Source organism: Lepidochelys kempii, chromosome 4, assembly GCF_965140285.1.
Source record: "Lepidochelys kempii isolate rLepKem1 chromosome 4, rLepKem1.hap1, whole genome shotgun sequence".
NCBI classification, from domain to species: Eukaryota; Metazoa; Chordata; order Testudines; family Cheloniidae; genus Lepidochelys; species Lepidochelys kempii.
In genome coordinates, this window is record NC_136383.1 from 54,050,851 (window position 1) to 54,076,201 (window position 25,351).

Genomic DNA, 25,351 nt, shown 5'->3' on the forward strand with positions numbered 1-25,351 from the left:
AAAATACCAATTTAAATGTATTAAATATTTTGGGATGTTTTTCTACATTTTCAAACATATTGATTTCAATTACAACACAGAATACAAAGTGTACAGTGCTCACTTTGTATTATTATTTTTTATTACAAATATTTGCACTGTAAAATGATAAAAGAAATAGTATTTTTCAGTTCATCTCATATTATACCGTAATGCAATCTCTTTATCGTGAAAGTACAACTTACAAAGGTAGATTTTGTTTCGTAACTGCACTCAAAACCAAAACAATGTAAAACTTTAGAGCCTACAAGTCCACCCAATCATACTTCTTGTTCAGCCCATCACTAAGACAAACAAGTTTGTTTACATTTCTGGGAGATAATGCTGCTGGCTTCTTACTTACAATATCACCTGAAAGCGAGAACAGGTGTTCGCATGGAACTTTTGTAGCCGGCATTGCAAGGTATTTATGTGCCAGATATGCTAAACATTCGTATCCCCCTTCATGCTTCGGCCACCATTCCAGAGGACATGCTTCCATGCTGATGACCCTCATTAAAAAAAATAACGCATTAATTAAATTTGTGACTGAACTCCTTGGGAGAGAATAGTATGTCTCCTGCTCTGTTTTACCCGCATTCTGCCATATATTTCATGTTATAGCAGTCAGTTTCAGACAATGACCCAGTATGTGTTGTTCATTTTAAGAACACTTTCACTGCAGAATTCACAAAACATAAAGAAGGTACCAATGTGAGACTTCTAAAGACAGTTACAGCATTCGACCCAAGGTTTATGAATCTGAAGTGCCTTCCAAAATCTGAGAGGGATGAGGTGTGGAGCATGCTTTCAAAAGTCTTAAAATAGTAACTCTCCAAAGTGGAAACTACAGAACCTGAACCACCAAAAAAGAAAATCAACCTTCTGCTGGTGACATCTGACTCAGATAATGAAAGTGAACATGTGTTGGTCTGCACTGCTTTGGACTGTTATCAAGCAGAACCTCTCATTAGCATGGATACATGTCCTCTAGAATGCTGGTTGAAGCATGAAGGGACATATGAACCTTTAACGCATATGGTACGTAAATATCTTGCAACACTGGCTACAAGAGTGCCATGTGAACGCCTGTTCTCACTTTCAGGTGACATTGTAAACAAGAAGCGGGCAGCATTGTCTCCCGCAACTGTAAACAAACTTGTTTGTCTGAGTGACTAGCTGAACAAGAAGTACGACTGAAGGACTTGTAGGCTCTAAAGTCTTTCATTGTTTTATTTTTGAATGCAGTTTTTTTTTGTAAATTATTCTACATTTGTAAGTTCAGCTTTCACGATAAAGAGATTGTATTACAGTACTTGTATGAGGTAAATTGAAAAATACAATTTCTTTTATTATTTTTATAGCACAATATTTGTAATCATAAATATAAAGTGAGCATGTACACTTTGTATTCTGTGTTGTAACTGAAATCAGTATATTTGAAAATGTAGAAAAAAATCCAAAAATATCTAAATAAATGGTATTCTATTATTGCAATTAATCGTGATTAATTTTTTAATCGCTCGACAGCCCTACTATATAGTTATTTAAAATATCACGAATCAGGTAGTAAAGCCTGATGTTGGCAATACCATAAGTCTCCAAAAATTTGGCTTCCAGAGTAATTTCAGATGTTATACCTCAGACCTAGAATCTTTGTGTCTGATAACCAAGAGCCTGAATTACCTGATTATTAGCTGGGATGCCAGTCAGGTTCACATGCCAACTGGCAATTTGGGTGAAAAATATTTCCCTTGAATGTCTGATAAGTTGAATTTGTGCATTAGTTTTCACAATCAAGTCGACAGGAGTAACTAGTGGGTCAACTTGTACTGACTCTTCAAAAGCATTCAATATGGTGAATCAGGCATTTTGTTATGCTAATTGTTCTCATTTGCTAGAAATAAACATGCCCTAAAACAGCTTAAATAAAACCTTAGTGGTAGGAAACAGTTGGTGAGCCTCAGAGGTTCAGCTTCAGAGCCACAACAAGTAACATCTGATTTTCCCTAGGGCTCTGTGCTTGATGCTTTATTCCGCTGTAACTTTTTCTTTTTTCTTACTGATGTTTTATGTAAGGCAATGTTGATAAGGCTGGAATCAATGCAACAGGGCTTTGCATAAAAGAACAAAATTGGAAAATGGCTACTGTTTTGAGTTTCCACTTTAACAAAATTCCATGCTGTAGCATTTTATAACTAAAAAATCCAATTTAGTAACAACTAGAACTAGAAAAAACTGGCAAAGGCAAGTAAACCACAACATAGGGATACATCAGAGTCACGCAATACACATTTCACTTCTCCTTTTTAAATTATAAAACTGTGGATGCTAATTTTAGAGATTCTGATTACAGGATTATCAACCCTTTAAGATTAAAAAAAAATAACTGAAAAGTGTTTTAAAGTCTACACATGCAGTGACCAATGTTGTTGCTCACCCAACACATTCCAATCAATATAGTTCTCTCATATTTCAAGATTCATCTACTGAACTTCAAGAGTATCTGTGGATACTTATAAATTCATAAACACCTTGGCTCTTATTCACCTTGGCATCTCACTGCACTGTGTTCTATGCAGAAATAAGCAAAGGGAAGAAGGGGACACAAAGGTGGCTTCATGCAAACTTTGCACCTCCAAGATTCTGGGAGCACACACAGGGACTGGATGGGTTCCCAGCAAAAGTCAGAGCATCTCCAGAGGCTGCTCTAGTTTGCAGTCCTCTTCAAAGGTTCTATATGGGTTCACAGCAGCTCATAACAGCTTGAGTGTGACAATCTCGGATACATTCCCTCTCTACCCAACATGCTACTATGCTAGGAAAGCACAGAGCCTTTCCAATGGCCCTATACATCCAGGGAATCCCTTACTCCGGGCAATTCCCATATCCATATGGCCACTTTTACCAACTCTGTGGCTTCTGTATGGTGGTTGAACAATATAGAGGGACAAAAGTAGCGCTAAGAATCCAGGCTCTTGCTTTTTGTTTAAACTTTTATCTGAAAGTTAACAAAGAAGGTACATTTAAACTGTGGACATTAGCATTCGTTATTCCAAATGACCTCATCTTTTAAATTAATATGCTTTTCAATAGATGTCAAGATTACACTTACATAAAAAAGGGAAGGTCAATTAAAATCTCTGATCTAACCTATTTAAAGATCTATTATCCATTAACATCTACTAAACTTTAAGCTCTGTTCAGTTGTGATTAATATGCTTGTACATCTCTATGAACATGAACTTTTCCAACTAGTGCCTTTTGCATTTTGTAGAAAAATTGTGATCTCACAGGACTTCAGATACATATTAGAAAAGTGCCACTTTTGCCAGATGCTGCTGCAGCTAGTGCTTTGCACTGCTGTGTGGAATTCAGCTCAGCTGTCCTTGGCCACTCTGCTCTCCACATAGGCTAACAAGGTGATGTACAGGTGGCTGGGTTTGCTGAGTGATTCCCTAGAGGGATACCAGGAGCTGCTTGGTTCTCATAACCAACAACAGTCTGGCCTGCTAGCTGACTGTGCAAAGTCATTCCCCTTGCTCTAAGGAGCTCTCTTATTGGCCAAAAGGGAGCTTCACCCATTAGGTTTAGCTGGGCAAGGAGTAAAGGACATTCAGATTCTCCTCTTGATGTACCACTTGATAACCGAGCTTAAGGTAAGTCGCAAAAAGAAAAGGAGTACTTGTGGCACCTTAGAGACTAAGCTTAAGCTTATGCTCAAATAAATTGGTTAGTCTCTAAGGTGCCACAAGTCCTTCTTTTCTTTTTGCGGATACAGACCAACATGGCTGCTATTCTGAAACCTAAGGTAAGTCGCTGGTTCTTATCTTTGCAAAACTGTATTGCATTCTGGTTTCTGGTTGCATCAAGCCAGCACTGCAGTCAGGTTTCCATATGTTCCACAATACGTCACAATTTTAGGAGCGGACATAGTCTTTGCAGGAAGGTAAATTTATCTGTCTGGTTAGGTCAGACTGGTAAGGAGGGAGGGATATATATCTTCCAGATTTGTAGGATTCGTGGATAGCTGGGACCAAAAGACTTGCCAGCAAAGACTGTGTGGAGTCTGCATAGGCGGAGTTTGGGGGGGCAAGGGAAGGCATTGCCCCCCGAAACTGCAAGCCTCAGGGGCAGGCAGTCTGAGGCCTTGTCTACACTGCCACTTTACAGCGCTGAAACTTTCTCGCTCAGGGGGGTGAAAAAACACCCCCCTGAGCGATGCAAGTTTCAGCGCAGTAAAGTGGCAGTGTAGACAGCACTGGGAGCCGCGTGCCGAGCGCTGGGAGCTACTCCCCTCGTGGGGACGGATTTTTTACAGCGCTGGTGCCGTGACTACACAGCCATGTTAAAGCGCTGCCGCAGAAGCACTTTAACGTTGGTAGTGAAGACATACCCTCCATGTGCAGTGCAAAGAGTTCTGCAGAGGAGGTGCTGCTGCCAGCTTGCACCCTGGAGGAGGGGAGTCAGCATTTTGTTTATAAACAGAGTGATTAGCAGGTGATTAAGATAAGAAAGGGCTTTTAGAATATTTCCTAAAGTTAAAAGATCTGTTCCAAACTTGGTGAGCTCAAAAAGTAAGTAGCCTAAGGACTTGTCCACACTGGCAATTTACAGCGCTGCAACTTTCTCGCTCGGGGGTGAAAAAACATCCCTGTGAGCACAGCAAGTTTCAGCGCTGTAAAGCGACAGTGTAGACAGTGCACCGGCGCTGGGAGGTGCTTTTTTTAGAGGTGCTTTTTTTAGAGCGCGGGGGCCCTGTGCCACGACCACATAAGCCACTAAATGATAGAGAGTAATTGTAGATTTTTCTACAATGGTTTCCATTGTTGTATTCAAGAGGTGGTAACAAAGTTACTAATATCTTTCTTTGAGAAGATAACTGATTTTTTTAGACAAAGGAAATGCAGTAGGTCTAATCTACCTGGATGTCAGTAAGGCAGTTGATACAGTTCCACATGAGAAATTATTAGTTAAATTGGAGAAGATGGGGATTAATATGAGAACTGAAAGGTGGATAAGAAACTGGTTAAAGGGAAGACAACAACAGGTCATACTGAAAGTGAACTCTCAGGTAAAGGAAGGTTACTAGTGGAATTCCTCAGGCATCAGTCTTGGCACCAACTTTATTTGACATTGTTATTGCTGACCTTGGCACAAAAAAATGGGAGTGTGCTAATAACACTTGCAGATGAGACAAAGTTGGGAGGAATTGCCAATACCGAGGAGGACCGGAATACCATACAAGAAGATCTGGATGATCTTGTAAAAGGGAGTAATAGAAATGGGATGATATTTAATAGTGCAAAGTGAAAAGTCATGCATTTAGGGACTAACAACAAGCATTAACTGGGGACCTATCAGTTGGAAGTGACAGTGGAGGAGAAAGAGCTGGGGGTATTGGTTGATCACGGGATAACTATAAGCCATCAATGTGATGTGGCCGTGAAAAAGCCAACACAGTCCTGGGGTGCATCAGGCAAGGTATCTCCAGCAGAGACAGGGAAGTGTTAATACCATTATACAAGGTACTGGTGAGACCTCATCTGGAATACTGTGTGCAATTCTGGTCTCCCATGTTTAAGAAAGATGAATTCAAACTGGAACAGGTGCAGAGAAGGGCTACTAGGATGATCTGAGGAATAGAAAATCTATTTTATGAGAAGAGACTCAAAGAGCTTGGCTTGTTTAGTCTAACCAATAGAAAGCTGAAGGGAAATATGATTATCCTGTATAAATACATCAGAGAGATAAATACCAGGGAGGGAGAGGAGTTATTTAAGTTAAGCATCAATGTGGACCCCAGAACAAACACATATCAACTGGTCATCAACAAGTTTAGACTTGAAATTAGGTGAACACTTCTAGCCATCAGAAGAGTGAAGTTCTGGAGCAGCCTCCCAAGTGGAACAGTGTGGGCAAAAGTCTTAACTGGCTTCAAGACTGAGCTTGATAAGTCTACAGAGGGGATAGTATGACAGACTGACTACAGTGGCATGTGGCCCATTGGTGACTGCCTGGGCAAAAATCCCCAATGGCTGGAGATGGGACACTAGATGGGGAGGTCTCTGAGTTACTACAGAGAATTCTTTCCCAGGTATCCGTCTGGTGGGTCTTGCCCACATGCTCAGGGTCTAACTGATCAGCATATTTGGGGTTGGAAAGGAATTTTCCCCCAGGGCAGATCTTTCGCTTCCTCTGCAGCATGGGTCACTTGCAGGTTTAAACTAGTGTAAATGATAAATTCTCTGTAACTTGAAGTCTTTGAATTATGATTTGAGGACTTCAGTAACTCAGCAAGAGGTTAGGGGTCTATTACAGGAGTGAGTGGGTGAGGTTCTGTGGCCTGCAATGTGGAGGAGGTCAGACTAGATGATCACGATGGTCCCTTCTAACTTTAGTAAGAGTATCTGAGTAAGAATATACATTACAATTTTAAACCTAACCAGTATCCCATAAGTTACTTGCCACAAGATGTCAGAACATGTTAGTATTAGAGCTGAGTGTAAGTTATGCAAAAACTCCAGAGTTTTCAGTTGCCTAAGTAGCCCCTGGAATCATGGTTAAGACTGTGCCCTCCCCCTCCCCATATCTGAAATGGCACCCTTGTGGGCAGGCATGAAATTTGTCCTCACCCTCCCAACGTGCAGCCCCATTGGCCTGACTGGACCTGCTGCCCCAGTCCTCCCAAATATAGAAGTCAAACTATGCCTATGGGAATCTGTCTCAATGATGGCTCTAACCTTCTCTACAGAGGTGGAGCGTGGCTTAGTGTAAGCCATGTCGAGGCAAGGGGGAGTCCGGATGGTAGCTCTGATTGGGTCTTGAGGTTTGTCAGCCAGGACCATAAAAAAGGCAGCTCATGCTTGGGCCGAGCTACTAGACACCCTTTGTCACAAAAACTCCTGCCGTTTGTTTGCATTCTTCATGGTAGTTTATTTCATAAAGTTGCGGCCTTTGTGACAAACATGAGAAACAGACATACACAGACTTACTGTTACTTGCACCTAAGTGGCACCTTAATTAGTGGCCTTATCTAAAGCCTACTGAATGCAATGAACAGCATCCCTTTGACTCAGCGGGCTTTGGAAGGACTTGCAGATCTTCACTCAAGGGTTTTATTCTCACTTCCATGCACAAACAATTTAATTCAAACAGTGAAAGTCAACAGCAACGTAAGAAGCGAATAGTGTCCTTGTTAATCATTTAAAACTTTAAAAAGCACACACCTGCTGGTAAAATCTGCCCTGTGCTCCTCCTGAGTCCTCCAGCCCGCGTTTGCAGCACTCCTGCCACCCGCACCTCCCACCTGCTCCCTTGAGGCTGTGGGTGAACCTCCCTCCCTGCTTTCCTGCTCCCCACAGCTTCTATCCCTGCAACCTCCATCCCATGGAGCAGCCCTCCCACAGGGGGTGCGCCTGTTGTTGGGGGGCCCCATGCCAGGATACAGTGTGTTTTATGGTAAATCCGCCCCTGATGATGATCTCTTCTGGCCTTAAAGTATAGGAGTCTGTAAATGGAGGTGCCAGGAGTGAGGAAAGGGGGAGGAAGACTGTAGAGAGCAAGCCAGCCCAGCACTTACCCACATCAGTGGCTCTTGGGCCCCTCCCATTGGGCTGGGCCCAGCTCCCTGCTCCAGATGTTGCACTGGTTGCAGCACCACCCAGGTCTGGCCTGGCCGTCTCCTGGCAAATGACCACCCCCCATCATCACCGCTCACTAAAATTGGGCCAAAGTTGAGTAGTGCTGCAACCCCATGTGTCAGACTGCAACACGCATAGTGGGGAGCCAGGCTTAGCCCCAGGGGATAGAAGCCGCTGCTACAGGGTGAATCAGGATGGGCTTGCTCTCCAATGCCTCCATCCCAAGGACCTCTTCTCTTAACCGGGCCCACAATCCATTTAGAACCTTCCTGTGACTCACTGATGTGATCCTCCATTTGAGAAACGCTGTATTAGACCTTGGTGTGCTGGAAGAGAATTCTGGGTATTAACATGCAATCAGCTTGCCATGCATCTCTCCTTTTCCATGCTCAGTATCCTGAACACAGTGATTTTTTCACCAGAAACTAAATTTGCAATTAAATGAGTTTTTCTCCCCTGCAATTAGGCAGTATATTTCCTCCATTCTGCCTGCTCTTTGGTTGAGTCATTAATGGTGTCATGAAACATGACAAGTCCCATCCCCAGATAGAAGTCCATTACTATTCACATTCTTTTGGGGCTACATATTTATGCAATTGTCATGGAAAAACCTATTAAGTGAAATGAACTATATGAACTTTCTGCAGTATACCGCTGCTAGGAGTAAACCTCAAAATACAGCAAAAAATCCTAGATTTGCCTTAACACATAGTAAATCTAGCTCTTCAACAGGTTACATCTTTGTAAATAACTAGAAAAAATGGATTAGCTCTATAACATTGTACTACTGTTATCATATTTCTGTTGTAGTAATCAAAAGTCTCATAATCTTATAGTTTTACCATGAGCTTTAGACAGAAGATTTCTTTTCTACTGTATCATTACATTTCTATTTTTAGTTTGAAAATATTTCCTTTATTTTCTTTCTCCTTCTCTGGGCTCCGGTTGAGGGGCTCATGAGGGGTGACCCTACTGCGTCTTGGTCCCGGACTATCACTCATACTGGCTACAGCAGAAGAGGTCAGTTCCCCAAGCCTCCCCTAGGTTCTCAGCCCCTGCAAACCTCCTGTCTCCTATTATTTCCCATCTCTGCCCTTCCTCAAAGGGGCCATATCCTTCCCTGCTTGGTCCACAAACTTCTGGAATCACTTTGGCTCTTGCAGAGTGGCATCTATCTCCTGGTCAAACACCTTCTCTCTTAGCCCAGCAAGTAAAAGAGAAGGTCTTACAGAGAGGTGAAGCAGAAGCTACTGCTTCTGCCAAATGCCTCCAAAGCCCCACGTAGGGGTCTAGGAAATTAAGACAAGGACTTTCCTACTCCCATCCCTTGCCGGGCTCCCAAGGGCTCCCTAGCACTAAGCAGGGATCTACACAGCGAAGACGCGGCTCCCCCAGGCTTCTGTTGCTCTTTGCCCCTCAGAGACATTGACTCAGTACTAAACTCAGGAACAGCAGCAGCATTGTTGCTGTGACACTAGTAAAAACCCTCTTGCAGGGCCTGGGGAAGATTCCGGGTTGTGAGATCTCCCCAGGGAAGTGCAATGAATATGCTGTCAAGATGCAAGAGCGTGAGATGAGAAGTTTAACTCTCTGTCAAAAAACAGCGAAATTATATACAAAGAACTGTCCAATGCACACAAACTGGAAAAAACAGGGGAAAATATTTACCCCCATTTTGTTGAATTATAGCAATCACAGGTGTCACTTGAGACAGCAATTTTGAAAAAAATCAGATTAAAATGTGTTTTAAAGCTGACAATCTCTTTAAAATAAGAAAATAAAATTTCTTATTATCAAACATTAAATAAATCACTAGTATTTTGCATAATCGGTCAGAGGCTCCTGAGGAAAATGTATCAATTTGATCTAAACTGGTCCAAAGTAAGACCGCTGTACTATAACAGAATTAATCTAGTTACAGAAATTCTTAAGATTTTCATAACTATCTTATTTAGTTTGTTGTGTGCTTGCTTGAAGATCATATTGTGGTCTGTTTCGGGGGGCTGTGTGCTGAGCTAAGTGAACAGGAGCAGCAACCAGGTGAATTTTGCGAAGGAGTTTAAAGACAGAGGGAGAGAGGCATCCCTTATTCCTTCCACATCCAGCTCTCAAGCAGAGAGTGCCCTGGGACAGACAGCAATCACCAGACAGAGTTAACTGCCAAGGTAAGGTTTCAGAGTAACAGCCGTGTTAGTCTGTATTCGCAAAAAGAAAAGGAGTACTTGTGGCACCCTTGATTATCATACACATTGTGAAGAGAGTGGTCACTTTGGATGGGCTATTACCAGCAGGAGAGTGAGTTTGTGGGGGGGGGGCGGAGGGTGAGAAAACCTGGATTTGTGCTGGAAATGGCCCAACTTGATGATCACTTTAGATAAGCTATTACCAGCAGGACAGTGGGGTGGGAGGAGGTATGTTTCATGGTCTCTGTGTGTATATAATGTCTTCTGCAGTTTCCACGGTATGCATCCGATGAAGTGAGCTGTAGCTCACGAAAGCTCATGCTCAAATAAATTGGTTAGTCTCTAAGGTGCCACAAGTACTCCTTTTCTTTTTGCCAAGGTAAGGAGAGTGTAGCTGCAGTGAGACTTCAGCAGCAAGGGGAGAAGTAACTAGATAATACTTAGTCCTGACTTGAGTGCAGGGGACTGGACTAGATGGCCTCTCCAGATCCCTTCCAGTTCTGTGATTCTAAGGCTGAGGGACTATAACCTAATGACTGGAAGGGCACCAGCAAAGCCCTTGGGAAAGAAACATTGAGGGGAGGGAGGTGGGAGAAGGAAAGAGACAGAAAAACCCAATACACCTAACAAACTAATTCTAAACTTAAGCCAATTATCCCCGACCCATCCAAAACAAAAACCAAAACCCTGCAAGAGTAAAAAGAATGCAGGCAGAAGTCCAGCTGCTGAGTGGGGGGCTATCCACTTTATTGCACTGACTGCAACATGTACCTGCCTTATGGGTAATCATGGATGCAGGCAACTCATGGCCTTCAGAGAGACAGTATGGGCTCTGGAAGCCAGGGTGATTGAACTGGAGGACCTATGAGATACAGATGGTACAGAGAGGAGACTTTCAGGGACAAAATAGAGTGGTCCCACCCCCAGTCTGACAGCCTCTGTGCTGTTAAGGATGGCAGTCTCGGGGAAGGGGAACATCAAGCTGCAGCAGACAAACAATCCTCTAGTGGGGACCTTCATTCCAGATGATGTCATAGTATCCTCTCGCACTGAGGACACTCATCCTGGGGAGGGAACCCCAGTTACTTTGAAAAGCACAGTAAGAGAAATGGGGGGGTTTGATTATTAGAAATATAGCTATGTGGGTTTGTGATGACCAGGAGAACTGCATAGTAAATTACCAACCGAGTGCAAAGGTTGAGGATCTCACAAGATATTTAGACAGACTTATGGGCAGTTCTGGGGAGAAGCTGGTGGTTGTGGTGCAATGATATAGGGAAAGGGGGAAGAGAGGTCTTGGAGGCCAAATTTAGACTTCTAGGTAGGAGATTCAAGTCCAGGACCACCATGGTAGCATGTTCTGAAATGCTTCCAATTCCACGCACAAAGGCCAGAAAGACAGGCAGTACTGCAGGGTCTCAATGCGTGGATGAGACAATGGTGTAGGCAGCAGGGTTTTAAGTTTATTAGGAACTGGGGAACCGTTGGGGAAAAGAAGGGACTGTAGAGAAATGATGGGCTCCATCTAAACCAAAATGGAACCAGACTGCTTGTATGTAAAATTAAAAAGGTCATAGAGGATTTTTTAAACTAAGGGTTGATCGGTTGAGAAGTACTTCAGGAAGGTTTCAGTATAGTTTTATTCCTGACAGCAGATTTCGTTGGCTTTTCAGATCAGCTGAAGAAAATCCCAATAATTATATAAACAAGAAAAACAAAATAAAGCATGTACTTCACCGTACTCCATTACCAAACCACCAGTCTTTCTACTTTTCCACAGCTTCTAGGAGGATTTGTTTTGCAGCTTACAACCAGGTTCTTCACTCTTAAGAGCTGGCATTAAAATAAAAATTAAAACAGAATCCCAAGAAGGCTGCCCTTACATAGCAGGGACAGGATCATGTGATCTCTAACCTTCAAAGATGCATAGCTGTTGTTCAAGGGACAAATTAAAACCAAATGTTTTTCATCTTGCACACAAGAATGCGATGCACCACACCCTGTCAACCTCCTGAAGGCCAAATGTGTGCAATTTACAGCAATGAAAATTAGATACTATACCAGCAAGGTGTGACAGGGAAATCTGCATCTAAAATTAGAGACATTCCTTGAAATAAGGGACAACTGAGAGATGCAAAATGGGTCACATGGGGTATGTCTATGCTGCAGTTAGACACTCATGGCTGACTTGTGCCTGCTGACTCAGGCTCGTTGGGCTCAGGCTAAGGGGCTGTTTAACTGCGGTGTAGACGTTCCGGCTTGGGCTACTGACTGAGCTCCGCAAGCCTCCCACCTTGCAGGCTCCTAGAGCCCAGGCTCCATCCTGAGCCCAAACTTCTACACTGCATTTAAACAGCTCCTTAGCCCACACCCCACGAGCCTGAGTCAGCAGGCATGGGCCAGCAGTGGGTGTCTAATTGAGTAGACATATCCTTCCTTTTCTACTGCTTCATAAATTGAGAGGTTTATTTTAATATAAACATATTGTCTTATCAGGAGGTGCGGCGGCCTGTCACAAACAAAAAACCAATCATAACACATCATTGATTACAGTATATAATTCACACTGAAGCCTGTATTTATAAGTCTGTCTCAGTCACTGTATGTTATATAATACCTCTCTATTTCTGATGTTCTGTTTCTTGTTATTTATTTTCCAAAAACATTGGAAGTTCTTTTTGAGCAATTAAACGTTTAGCAGAAAAGCCAGCCCTTTTATTTCAAGACAACTTGGTGCCATGCGCTCCCAAAGAGTTTTCTTCAAACACCCATGTCCTGCTTCTTTGTATAGAAATGTCAGCCTTGCACTGTTTCAAATTAATTCAAGTCAATGGAAGATAAATAACTAATACTTAGGACTTTTCAGTAATAGAGCTGAAAGTGCTTTACCATGATGGCATTATTAGCCCCATTTTAGATATGGGAAAATGGAGGCACAGAGAGGTTAGGTGAGTTGCCCAAGGTCACACTGGAAATTACTGGCAAAGATAGGAATTCACGGACACTTCCAGTCAGGTTCACAATCCACTAAACCATATTGTCTCAGAAAGAGAAAGAAAATCATGTGTTTTGTTTTTGTTTGTTTTTGGTTTTTTGTTTGTTTTTTTTTTTAGCAGAAGAGCCAGATTTTCTACTAAAATATTTTTGACTTCATCTGGGTTTGAGTGGCAAATATCACTGTTAAACAACAAGCAGATTTTCTCTATATGTACCACAACAATTAAGAATTTGACCAAATCATGTTTCAGCTCACACACCTTCAAGACAGAGCTGACTCAGTGGAATAGATAAAATCATTCAGAGAGTGAGGAAATTAAGAGGGTATAAAGGAGAAAAAGTTTTATATATTTCCAGGTCTGTGATAGGCTTTGCACAAAAGGATAAAGCATTCAATGATTCTGAAAGATAATACATACACAAAACAAAATCCCTCTACTGTTTCAGTAGAAAGGAGTTTTTTGAGTGTAACATTAGAGTGTAAATGAAAGTTAACAAGACAGGTTGCATTGGCTACTGAAATTTACAAGAAATGCCTGCAGCGAGACTGGATGCATTAAACTTAGATGAGTACAGTGCAGTGCTTGAATAACCTACTTCAACATTTTGGGGATGAACTGTTGCTTTTCTATATTTGAGAATGGATACATTTGTAGAAAAAGCAGTTTAGCTACATTTGAAAAAACAGATTTCTGGAAAGACTTTTTGGAATGTTGTGACGTTATTGGATTAAAATATGACTATATAGATCATTGTTACAACCACTATTATATATTTGCAATGAATCTTGTACAAAATGTGGTATGTAAGGTATCTATGAAAAGGTTATGATTTGCTGATGATTATGCTATTTCTATGCACGTATCATTTTTGTATTTGAAGTTGTAAGTACTAGCTTTATACATGGATTTCAAATGTTTGCTCCTGGGGTAACACCCACAAAGTAGTTAGCCAGCACATCTTGGAGAGACTATTCAAATTGAGTGGCCCATCAAAAGGACACTTAACTCACAATGGACCATGGGAGTGGACTGTCTTATAAACGTGCTGTCTGGTATATAAGTAATGGCTTCCTGCAATGACTGAGTGAAATTGGGCATGAACATGTGACTTGCCCATGTGACTCCAAACATTCTGTAAAAGCACTCTAATGTGCTACAGTACTGCCCTATGTAGACCTTGCTGACACACTCTAAATGGTACCTAGTTCGTACTGATCTAGTCCCATTTGAAATCACACCCCTCTAGTGTGCTTTGCTGGTGCTGTGTAGACAAGTCCCAAGAAAAAATTAAAAAGGGCTTTTCATTCGTGAAATATTTTTCAACATGACCCACACTGACCTCTATCATTATGCCCCTCAAGAGCTGTCACAGACTATAAAGCTGAAATGTTTAACCACCAACACGGTATAACCCCATCCACAGGCTAATTTAGGAATATCAACTGCTACAATTAATTCCTTACTTTCTAAACTATTGATTAGCCGGAAATACCATCAGCAAGCTTTGCTGAATCACTGAAATGATCACAGGAGAAACATTTACTTAATGCATTTCTTACTTGCAGCATTCAGTCAATTCCCAACTGAAAATGACTGAAGATTTGTGTAAGATTCTATATAGTCTCTGAAAATTCCTTTTGAATAGCAGATGTGGAGGGGCCAACAAGATTTCATCCTATTTGAATAGGTATTTCAAAAAGGAATATTCTAACCTACTATAATAAAAAGAAAAAAACCCTGTATTTTACAATAAGACAAGGAGATTCCACGTTAGTACTGTTATTACTCAGACGTCACGGTCATGATTTATAGTATCTCCAGAACATTGGAGGAATTATATTAAATTACAGAGCTATTACTTTATTGAGTATAAACACATTTGTAAGTATGAAGAAAAACAGAAAACCACCATTTAATATCCATCAGATTGGAGGGTTTTATCATTAGAACACCATGCTTGGAATTCTGTCTACTTCCATTCAAAACTCCTCCTACTAGTATTGATAGCATGCTACGTCAATACAAAACACATCTTATAATGTTCAGTATTCTATGGGAAATTCCCACCCCAAAACCCAAATCAGTAATTTTTCATTCAAAGTGGATGCTTCCAGACTAAAGTATTTCTACAAGTGTCCATGTATCTTTCTGTCTGTCTCTCACTCCGTACCCCCATTAGTCTAACCTGAGACATCCACACTGAAAGGATGAATTGAAAACAAGAGATAACAGACATTGCTTAGTTCCAGGAGTTTAAGTAGGGCTCTGAGTTTAGCTTCTAATTTGACAATTCGAAAATCTTGTCGACGAATTTCAGATGTAAATGGCAGAGATCACGAAAGTCACTGATCACTGAATTTCCACTGGTGTTTCTTGAAAGACTTTGACATAGCCAAACTGCAAAAAAACCTCTTCCAATTTTGGATATGGAGATATGAATCTTAGTTTTCATACTGGAAATAAGGCATACATTTTTCACAGTGAGAGTAATTAACCATTGGAGGAATTTTAAATAAAAATTAAAATGTTTTCCTAACTAGAAAATTATTCTGGGAAGTTCTATGGCCCGTATTATACAGGAGGTCAGACAATACGATCACAATGGTCCCTTCTAGCCTTGGAATCTATGAATATTATCACTCCCCTTTCTCCTGCCTCTCCCCTCCACACCCGTTCATAGTTTCAATTCAAGGTTCTAATGTTCACTGATCTGTGCTAAAACCTGAAGTTTATTATAAGGGCAACAAGGTCCCATCATCACTAACTTAAATACCAAAAAAGTCATCAAATTAATCCCCTGCCTCACAACCCTCACACCCGAAATATGTATGCACGTGTCTATGTCCATGTGCACACTACTATAGACTGAAGGCAAAAATTATGTTCCTCCTTTCTACGCTCAGATATAGAGCATATTATATACACACACATGCCCACACCAAACAGCCAACAGAATGCAAAAGGTTATATTTCTATTGGGGGTACAGAGAGAAAAAGTAAAGCAATGGAGTCAAGTTCAAGTGGTTTGTAACTCACTACAAAGCCTGTTCAATCTACAGTATCTACTTTATAATATGTTCTTACAATTTAGGATACTGCACTCAAACAAAAGGCTCTAAAGCCCGTAGTGTGTAAGGTTATGTCAGATACCTACACCATGTGTACAATACAAATACACACTCTGATGGTGTTAATGAAGAGAGAAACAGACGCAAATAAATTAGGTATGGAAGTGTTTTGGGACATTATAAAACTATTTCAACATATGCAAATTTTAAGTTATCAGTTCTGTTGACTGATTTTATAGTCATTAACTTGAAGACCACTGAAATCTGTGCACTGGAATAATTAGACACCAGGTGGTTAGGCACCTTAGATTTGCCTATCTGAGGGTAGGTAGAGGTATCTTTGCTGCTCCTTCAGATGTAACTGATACCATATGCCTTTTTTTCAGTGTATCCCTGCTAGCATACAGGTGAACATTTAAGAAGCTGAATATTTTTAAATTAATCAATTACCTGATAGCTTCATGAGGAGCTCAGATGCTGCCTTGACAGACATGTCCTGCCTTAACACATTTGTCTGCACTTCCTGTGGCTTGACAGTCTCCTCAGGGATGCTTGGGGCTGAGGCTTCAGATCCCGGGTTGAACACATAGCTGGACTGAGACAAAGTTGAGCTTGCAGCTTCTTCATCCCGAGGCTCATCTTTCACTTTAAATGTAGGAGTCAAGGGCTCTTTTTGATTTGCAGCTGTCAAGGGAGTTAAAAGGCTGGACTTAATGAGATGTGTACTGCATAATCACACAGCAGCAAGAAACAGGAGTGAACTGCAACCCAAGAACAGCTGGAGCAGATACTGGGCGCTAGAACATGACACCATTTAGAGATGGCTGGTGAGGTAGGTAGGTATCTGCACCTTTTGTACAAAGAGCATCTTTGGCACATAAGAGCTCAGTGTGTTGAATCTCAAGGAAACGTACATTTCCCACTCCTCCCTTTCTTCTTCTGCTCCTATCCCCACAACAGCTTTCCCATTGCTTGTGCTGTCTTGTATGTCTCCCACAAGCCTGATGGACACCTGAAGATAACACATCACATAATAGCCAATTTGGCACAACCCATAACCATTTAATTATGAAGCTATTTTTTAAAAACTGGATATAAAAGAGAGGAATAATAAAGGATAGCAAGAGAGGAGGCAGAAGAGGGGAGCAAAAGGAAATGGAGAAGAGCAAATTAGTTACCCAAATCCAAATGGTTTGTTGTAATAATCTTACAGGTGTGAATAGAAGGAATTTTAGAGGTCCCAAATACTTCTTGGGGAAGAGAGCCCTGCATTATCAAAATATTTGGAGATTTTGTTAAAATATCATTTTAACCCCAGTCCCCACCCTGGAGAAAAACCAAACAAAGCAAATAGGTTTTCTTTTTAAATGCCTCATGTAAACAATTGCTGCTTCTGGGAGCAAGTTCCATAGATCTTGGTGCTGCTTATGTTGGCTTGGCACAGAATCACTTTGGCAAATAGCTCTTCAGTTAGTAGTTGCTAGTGTTGATCCATGGCACTGGATTTGGTCAACTTGGTGAAACCAGGGACCTGGATACCACTTAAACAATATTGCCAACTCCAAACATTCTAAACTTATGAGTCAAGCCCCCTAAAATTATGAGAATGCCTTAAATCATTAGATTTATTTTAAAAATGCCTCACATAAACAACTGCTCCTTCTCAGAGCAAGCATACATAAAGCTACTTTTGAAGCTTGGTCTTCTGCTTTGTAACCCTATCTGAAGTGCTCAAAGGAAGAGATAATGAAGTTTTAAGTGCAATCATAGTTGCTTCTCAGATGATGAGAAACTTGAAGTTGGTGGCCACAATCAATTTGAGGGTGCTTAAAAAGGATACAACTCTTGGACACACATTCCACTGTGCCTTAAAAAAATATATATATATATCCGGACCTCTAATACACATTTTAAAAGCTTTGCAATTTACACTATGGAGCTGCTTGGGTTGCCTTTGGATGATTTATATTTTTGGTTGGGCTTAGGGTTGGCACGATGCTATCACAGATCATTTAAGGAAGTGATGTGGATTGGGCTCACCCAGTAAGTATGCACATTTCAGTGCATGTTGACAATACTCACTCTTAAGGAATTAAATCATCTTAAATGTGAACATTTTAATATGCATTTTTAGCACTTATGCCACCATATGGATTTTTTACCTTTACAATTTTAGGTAATCTAATGCAAAAATATGCATTAATGCAATGATAAGCATTGCATTAAATTCACCAAAATACAGGTTATGGTTAACATAGTTATGCTAACCTCACCAAGTTACATATGTAAGCCCTCCAAACACCTCCACCATCCGTTGTCCAGGTCTGACCCTTCTGTCTAGCTCTGTCTCTCATGCCCCATTTCTAAACTAGATAGTCTATTCTAGGGTTCCAATTTGGCCCATGTGCGGTGGCATTGTGTACCAGCACATCTCCCAAGAGGAGTGTAGCAGCACCTCTTGGGGTCCAGAATCTCAGCTTTTATCTCAGTCTCAATTTACATTTGAATCAATTTGGCTCTCGGAGGTACAGGGGTCCATTCACATGGAATTCAATGCAGGATCAGGGCCCATGTCTAGACAGGGCTTTAGAGATGTGGTTTTGGCTAAATTATACAAGGAAAAAGGCTAAACTGATGTTCCTGCCTTTCCTGATTTCTCTTGTATAGATGCATTATTCTAGTCAGAAGTCATAACTCATCCAGCAGAATATATATTTGTTTGGTTAACTGAAAGCTCTTACTCCTGGAACATTTCCTGAACTGTCAAAACCCTCCCCAGATGAATACGTCCAACCCAGAGGACACACAAACCTAGGACAGTTATTACCAGGGCTTAAATTCTCAGAGACTATTTCCTGGAATCCCCAGGTCCCTCCCCCATTTGGGGCTCCGGGCTTCAGCTGTGGGCTGGGGCTTTTGGGGGCTTCAGCCCCACAGGAGGTGCCAGGGCTTGGGACTTCAGCCCTGCCAGAGCTCCCGCAGATTTGAAAATATTTATCAGAGCTCATCTCTGGATAGCCCCAGCTGAATTTCAGCCCTAGTTATTACAATTAATTGAAAAAAGAACCAACTATTGTGTTGATATCCATTTAATATTCCCTGTTGCTCTAACCTGAAAGATAACAAAGAGGATTACAAGCTAAACCAAGTCTATATAGAAGAGTAGATAAACATAAATAAGATTTTCCAGAGTGATGGATCTGCACTAGGATAAATTAAAATTACAGGTGAGAAAACTAATCTTGTCTCTCTTCAGTACCAGTTTCACTGCTCCAGACAGAATTCATCATAACACATGGGAAGTAGCACACAGTGACCAATCATCAACCACATTGGGAGAAATAGTGAACAGATGTAATAGTCATTACAAATAAAGGAATCAGAAAGTTTTCAACAGAAGCTGCTGACCAAACCAATTCACTTACTGTGTATTTCTCAGTGCTTACAACACTTATGACTGAAAAAAGGAAAAGGAATTATCTGCTTCAAGTGAAGCTTGGTGTTATAAGTTGGGCACAGTGAAAGACTGGTCTGTGGTCCAGCTACTAATGGGTTGAAAGTAAGAATTTAAGAAAATAAAAGAATCCCCACTCAACCTTCCTGCCGAAGGGAAGGCTGCAAGAAAAGAGATCTACAGAGCCAGTAAATAGACACATCATGGTTGAAAGTAGCTCTAATGAAGGGCTCTAGAACCACACAGCAATAACCTTGGGCCATAGGATGCTTTATAAGTGGTGCTTGTGAGCCACAACTACAAAGGCATGAGATAGCAGGATCCAACCAAAGACAGCAGTGGGAGATGTGAGGATCAGTGGCACCAAGTGCTGAGACATGAAGCTAAGAAAGGAAAACTTTTTACAAGGAACCCTAGGGTTTATGGGAAGAAAAGAAAGGAATAACGTTTTAGTTGGGATCCCATTGAGGCTAGAATGCCTGAGTGACTCAATAAGTGAATACTTACTAAGATTCCAGGTGGGAAGTTGTGGGCATTGGGGATCAGGAAGAACCAAAGAATTCTGATGATTCATATTCATTATATTTGGAAGGATCCATTGTTTGATGTTGAACATTCACACCCTAAAGAGAAGCTGTGATGAGTAAAGGACTAACAGTATGATGATAAGTATTACTAGCTATTTTTGCTATTATATTGGGAAAGTTGGGGGGCTGGAGTAAACTTTGGCAAACTATATACAAGACCCTAGTTCACACTTGCAGATAGCCAGGAAGTTTGTAAAATCTGCAAACTCTGCAAAAGGAGCAAGTGGTGAAGTGATCTCTTTGCAGGAAGAAACTATGTGGTTGAGATCTGTTATTGACTTTTCAGAATAAGATCCTATTTACCTGATAATTTCTATTTGACTTATTAGAAAGAGATGCTTGGAAATACATGGCTTGGAAATAGAAATGCCATTCTCCTGACAGGATAGAATCTAGCTGGGTCTCTCACTTGCTCTTATTCTTTCCGGTGCCCTCTCCTCAAAGGATCTGATAGATTACAGAACACCGGTTGTCATTCACCGTACATGAGGTGCTGTAACACAATTCTGTTCAGTTTCCAACTCCTTGTGTACTCAATCTCTGCCTCAGGAAAACCAAGTAGGCTACCACCTAAGCTCCCCACTGAAAGAAATTTACCTCTGTGGGAACTATTGCCGGCAAATTCACTGTGTGTGTTTGAGATCCTCCACAAGGATCTGAATTGAAATATACATTGTCAAAGTGAAACCCTAGTTCCATATGAACTAGGGTGGTGAAACTGTAGTGTACGCATGCCTAAAGGGAAGGGATATGAGTGTTAAGCCTTACCCCTGAGCAACAACCTATCAGGTGCAACACTCTATTTAAATTCATGGTTATTCAAATCATCTTGTTTAGGAATATTAAGGCAAATTGGAAGTAATAGTAGAAGTGAAGTGTTCGAAAAAAGTTAGCTACCTAGCTCCACCTTTTCTTAAACTGCTTTGAACCTAAGTGCTTGGGGCGGGGGGGTGGAGGTTTAAGGAAACCAGAGAGTGCTATTTCACACACAAGTATTGCCACAAGAAATCCCTTCCGTCACCACTACTGGCTAAATTACAGCTAGTTCTGAACAGTGAACCCAGAAAAGAGAGCATGCAGAGTAGGAGTGTGACTGGCCATAGGGAGAGGTGCACAGAAAAATGGAGGCTGCTTGTCTGTGTGAGCCCACTGAATGAGTTTTTGTTCCCTTACTGGAACCTGCTTGCAGGCTACATGGTGTGATGTAGATTCTGGTAGGGTGAAGACAGGAAATTTTTGGTTTAAAAACCCCTCTACTACTGTCTTCAGGGCCGTCCCCCTGTTTGCCAGCTACATGGCGCATGGCCCATTGCAACAGAGGCATGATCCTGAAGGGAAAGCAGGTCAGTACCAAGTGCTAAAACCATCCTGCTGAACCCACTGATATGTCCCTAGTCTGTTGTGCAGCAAAGTGAGACCCTCTGCGAGGGCCCTTTCCACCCTAACAGATGAAGACCAAGCTGGAGGAAGATGGACGGGGGGGAAACGATTTGTTTCCCATGAGAAAGAATTTCTTGCAAAAGGCTCTCTCACAGAGAGCAGCAGAGAAAACATCTGCTCACCTCCATGAAAGCAGAGATACTGGGGAAGGAGCTTTCAAAGAACGAGCGAATGAAACTCCGCCTTTTTGCCAGTGGATCTGACTGAAAGGCCTATGAGTTATGACTTCTGCTCAGAGCAGTAGATCCCATCGCAGAACAAAGAGAATTATCATTATGTTTGTTTCTGTGAATAGTAATTTGTGCACAATTTAAATCTAGGTTGAAAATATACACTTTCTAGAAGCACAGGGTTGTATATTTCTTGCTGTGTCTTGGGGAAATGCACTGGGAAGCAGTTTGTTGTACTGAAGTTCAAATCACGCTTCATTAGCGCAGACTTTCCATTCCTGTATGCTGCTAAATTCTGTGCATTTCTGGGAGGTGTAAAATATGAGAGATTTGATTTTGATGATGCCAAGAAATTCTTGGATGTAAAACAGCAATCTGTTGGGGAAGGGGAAGATGAAGCTGGTGATATATCAGAAGCAGAGGTTATTAAAAGCTTTTATTTGTCCAACTTTTAATTAACTGTGCTATTGCCCTTTTTGGGTTTTATTTTCAATTAAAGATCTAGATGGAAATTATGAAAATGTGAATCTGGAGAGACACTTCAAAGAGCTATCTTGACATCAGTAATATCTACACTGACAGCAACATTATGGAATTTACAATGTTTTTAACTTAAGGACATGACCAAATATTTGCCAGCCATGTGTGCTTACATATTCTATTTGAAATCTCTGATTTGGGCATAAACTATGGACTTTAAACATATGCAGTATATTCTTTTCCTTCGAATTGCAAAAGAAATATATCAGTTTTGACAATTTAATTGGGTGTACTTTTTATTATTTTAAAAATAACCTTCTGAAGAGTCTCCAAACCAGCCAATTCAGCACTGTTGATGGGAAACTTGCAGGGAGATTTTGCTTGACACCACATAAGTACCAAGGTTTTCAAGAACCCACACAGTACGGATGATCTTTCTAACTAATAATGCAATTTACCTCATAATGTACTGTATGGAGCAGTCAGCTGATTTAGTAATTTTTTATTATTATATCAATGGATTCAGCTGAGAAAACATGAGTACAGAGTTTAGTGTTTTTCAGTCATCAGAATCCCAAGATAGTATTATTTCCTAAAATGTGTATCACTGTATGGCTGTGATATCAGTTATGAATTAAAAGGGGTTTCCCCCACCCTCCTTAAACACAGACTGTAGTTTCTTTAACAAGTAAGGCTGGCCAAACTTTATATATTGATAAGTGCTCCTGTTAGTTTTCCCTCATATTAGAGTGTTTTCACATGAGCAGTTTAAACAGCATAAAAAGAACTGTAGACGCAAAGTACATCCTAAGATAAAAAGAGTTGTTGTCTAGGGCAATGCAATTGGGTGAACACCAGGAGGAGAAAGGGAATGAAGTATGCTTCACAATTATTGTTTCCACACAAAGTCCCTTTGAAATTAGTAGCTCAAGAATGACATTTATTTCAATGGGACTCATTTATTTTAAATTGTGATGAAAAGTAAACACTTCACAAAAACTAGCACAGTAAGGATGTTATTATACTATGCTGGCCATGGCAATTTGGCTTAATGTGAGAAAACGCTGTTTTATAACAATAGGAAACACAATTTTTAAAATGAGTGGAAGGGAAAAATTTTCACACAGACACATATTTTGAATCTGCTGAAATTGAAACCATAAAAATAGAAACTAACATTCTGCAGATTAAGTTACAAATGCAGTTACAGGGTTTCTGTATGGAATTGATGTACAGAAAACAAACTAAAACAAAATGAAAAAACGTGTTGGCTCTGATTCAACAAAGCACTTAAGCACGTGTTTAACTTTAGGCCTGTTTGAACTGAAGTAAATGCAAAAAAGTAAAGCCCATGCTTAATTGATTTGCTGGATCAGAGGTCATTAAACAGAGTCAAACAGACTACATGACCATAACCAGTAGCTAACAAGCTAAAGGGAAATTATTAAACTGGAGAAGATGGGGATCAGTAGAAGAATTATAAAGGGGTATGAAACTGGCAACAGGTTGTGCTGAAAGGAGAACTATCAAGCTGGAAGGAGGTAACTGGTGGAGTTTCTCAAGGATCAGTCTTGGGACCAATCTTATTTTATATTTTAATTAATGACCTTGGCTCAAAAGATCAGCATGTGCTAATGAAATCGGTTGATGATAAAACGTTGGGAGATACCATCAATACAGAGGAAGGTTGGGATATTATAAAGGAAGAATTGGAAAAGCTTGAGGACTGGAGCAATGGAAATGGGATGAAATTTAATAGTGCAAAGTCATGCACATAGGGACAAATAAGAACTTCTGCTATCAATTGGAAACAACAGAAGAGGAGAAAGACCTCAGTGTATTAGTCGATCACAAGATGACTATGACCAATCTGATGTGGCTGTGAAAAAGGCAAATACAATCCTATGATGTATCAAGCAAGCCATTTACAGTAGATGTATGAATACCATTGTACAAGGTACAGCAAAGACCTCATGTAAAGGAGTGGGAATTTTCTGTAATATTTTGTAGGAATACTGTGAGTACCTCAATTTCCCTTATATGTTGCATGATCATCTTGGGAGCAGAAAAAGGCTGTTTACTCTTAGGCAGGCTACCACACAGTGTGGATGAAGCCTCGCTGTCTTGAGTTTGTGGCCCATGTGAGTGGAGAGTCCATGAAGACAATGGCAAAGCTGACCCCTGGGACATTTGGTTCCTAGCAACTAACGATCATGGATGGTCAGGAAGCCAGCCATGTTTGACCAGTTGGAGAACAAAAGACTGAGGAGAGGCCAGGTGTGACTCACTGGGAAATCTGCACAAAAAGGACAGAAGGGGACAGAGCAGGAGCCAAGCAGGGACACACTGCTTGGCTGGGACTCTGGGCTAACCAGAATGGACCAAGGTGTAACTTTCTTCTCTCTGTGCTAACCAAGGTCTTTCTACTATTCTACACACCTAACAAAGCAGGGATTCTCATCCTTTTTCTTTCTGAGGCCCCCCCAACATGCTATAAAAACTCCACAGCCCACCTGTGCCACAATGACTGTTTTTCTGTATATAAAAGCCAAGGCTGGCATTAGGGGGTAGCAAGCAAGGCAATTGCCCGGGGCCCCACACCATAGGAGCCCCGTGAAGCTAAGTTGCTCAGGCTGCGGCTTCAGCCCCACACAGCAGGGCTTTGGCTTTCTTCCCTGTGACTCTAATGCTAGCCCTGCTTGGTGGACCCTCTGAAACCTGTTCACGTCCATCCCCCCGTCCCATCCCAAGAGGGCCCTGGACCCCTAGCTGAGAACTGCTGTAATAAACCCTACTGTTTTTACAGTGCTGGCTGAGAGTCACTGCAGATGCTGAAGGTGGGGATGCATTGCCTCCTTTGGGTGTATAAGTCTCCCTCAGGTGCCCACCTCAGGTGGATTTGTTAAAGGGAGCTCATGGTTGAATCAGGGTGCTGAAGGCTCTGAGGTTCAGTCCAAGACTCCAAGGTTCAGTCCAATGGCTTAACCCTAATGAAAGAGTGAGATCCTAAGGTGGTCTGGCACACTGAAGGGGTCCTCCCAGGGATTGCTCCAAAGCAGTTCCAGAGCACTGGACCTGTGGATCTGTGACACCTCACCTCAAATATTGTGTACAATTCTGCTCACCAATGTTCACCAGAAAGTTGAATTTGAACTGGAACAGGTGCAGAGAAGATCTACTAGAATGATTAGGGAATAGGGAGCCTATTTTCTGATGGGAGAGTAAAAGGGCTTGGTTAATTTAACCTAGCCAAAAAGATGGCTCAGAGGGGACATGATTGGTTTTTATAAATACATTGTGGGGAGGAGT

General features: G+C 41.3%; 1 protein-coding gene across 3 annotated transcripts in view; it reads right to left on the reverse strand.

The window, feature by feature from the left end:
* Positions 1-25,351, reverse strand: part of ZNF827 (zinc finger protein 827) — a 133,783-nt gene that overhangs the window by 59,824 nt on the left and 48,608 nt on the right. For all 3 annotated transcript variants that reach the window (XR_012158582.2, XM_073341277.2, XM_073341279.2), the window contains exon 5: positions 16,362-16,595. Coding sequence is in view for 2 of the 3 variants with exons in the window: in XM_073341277.2 (XP_073197378.1) it covers positions 16,362-16,595 (234 nt within the window). In the remaining variant the exon portion in view is untranslated. The remainder of the gene's footprint in view (positions 1-16,361; positions 16,596-25,351) is intronic.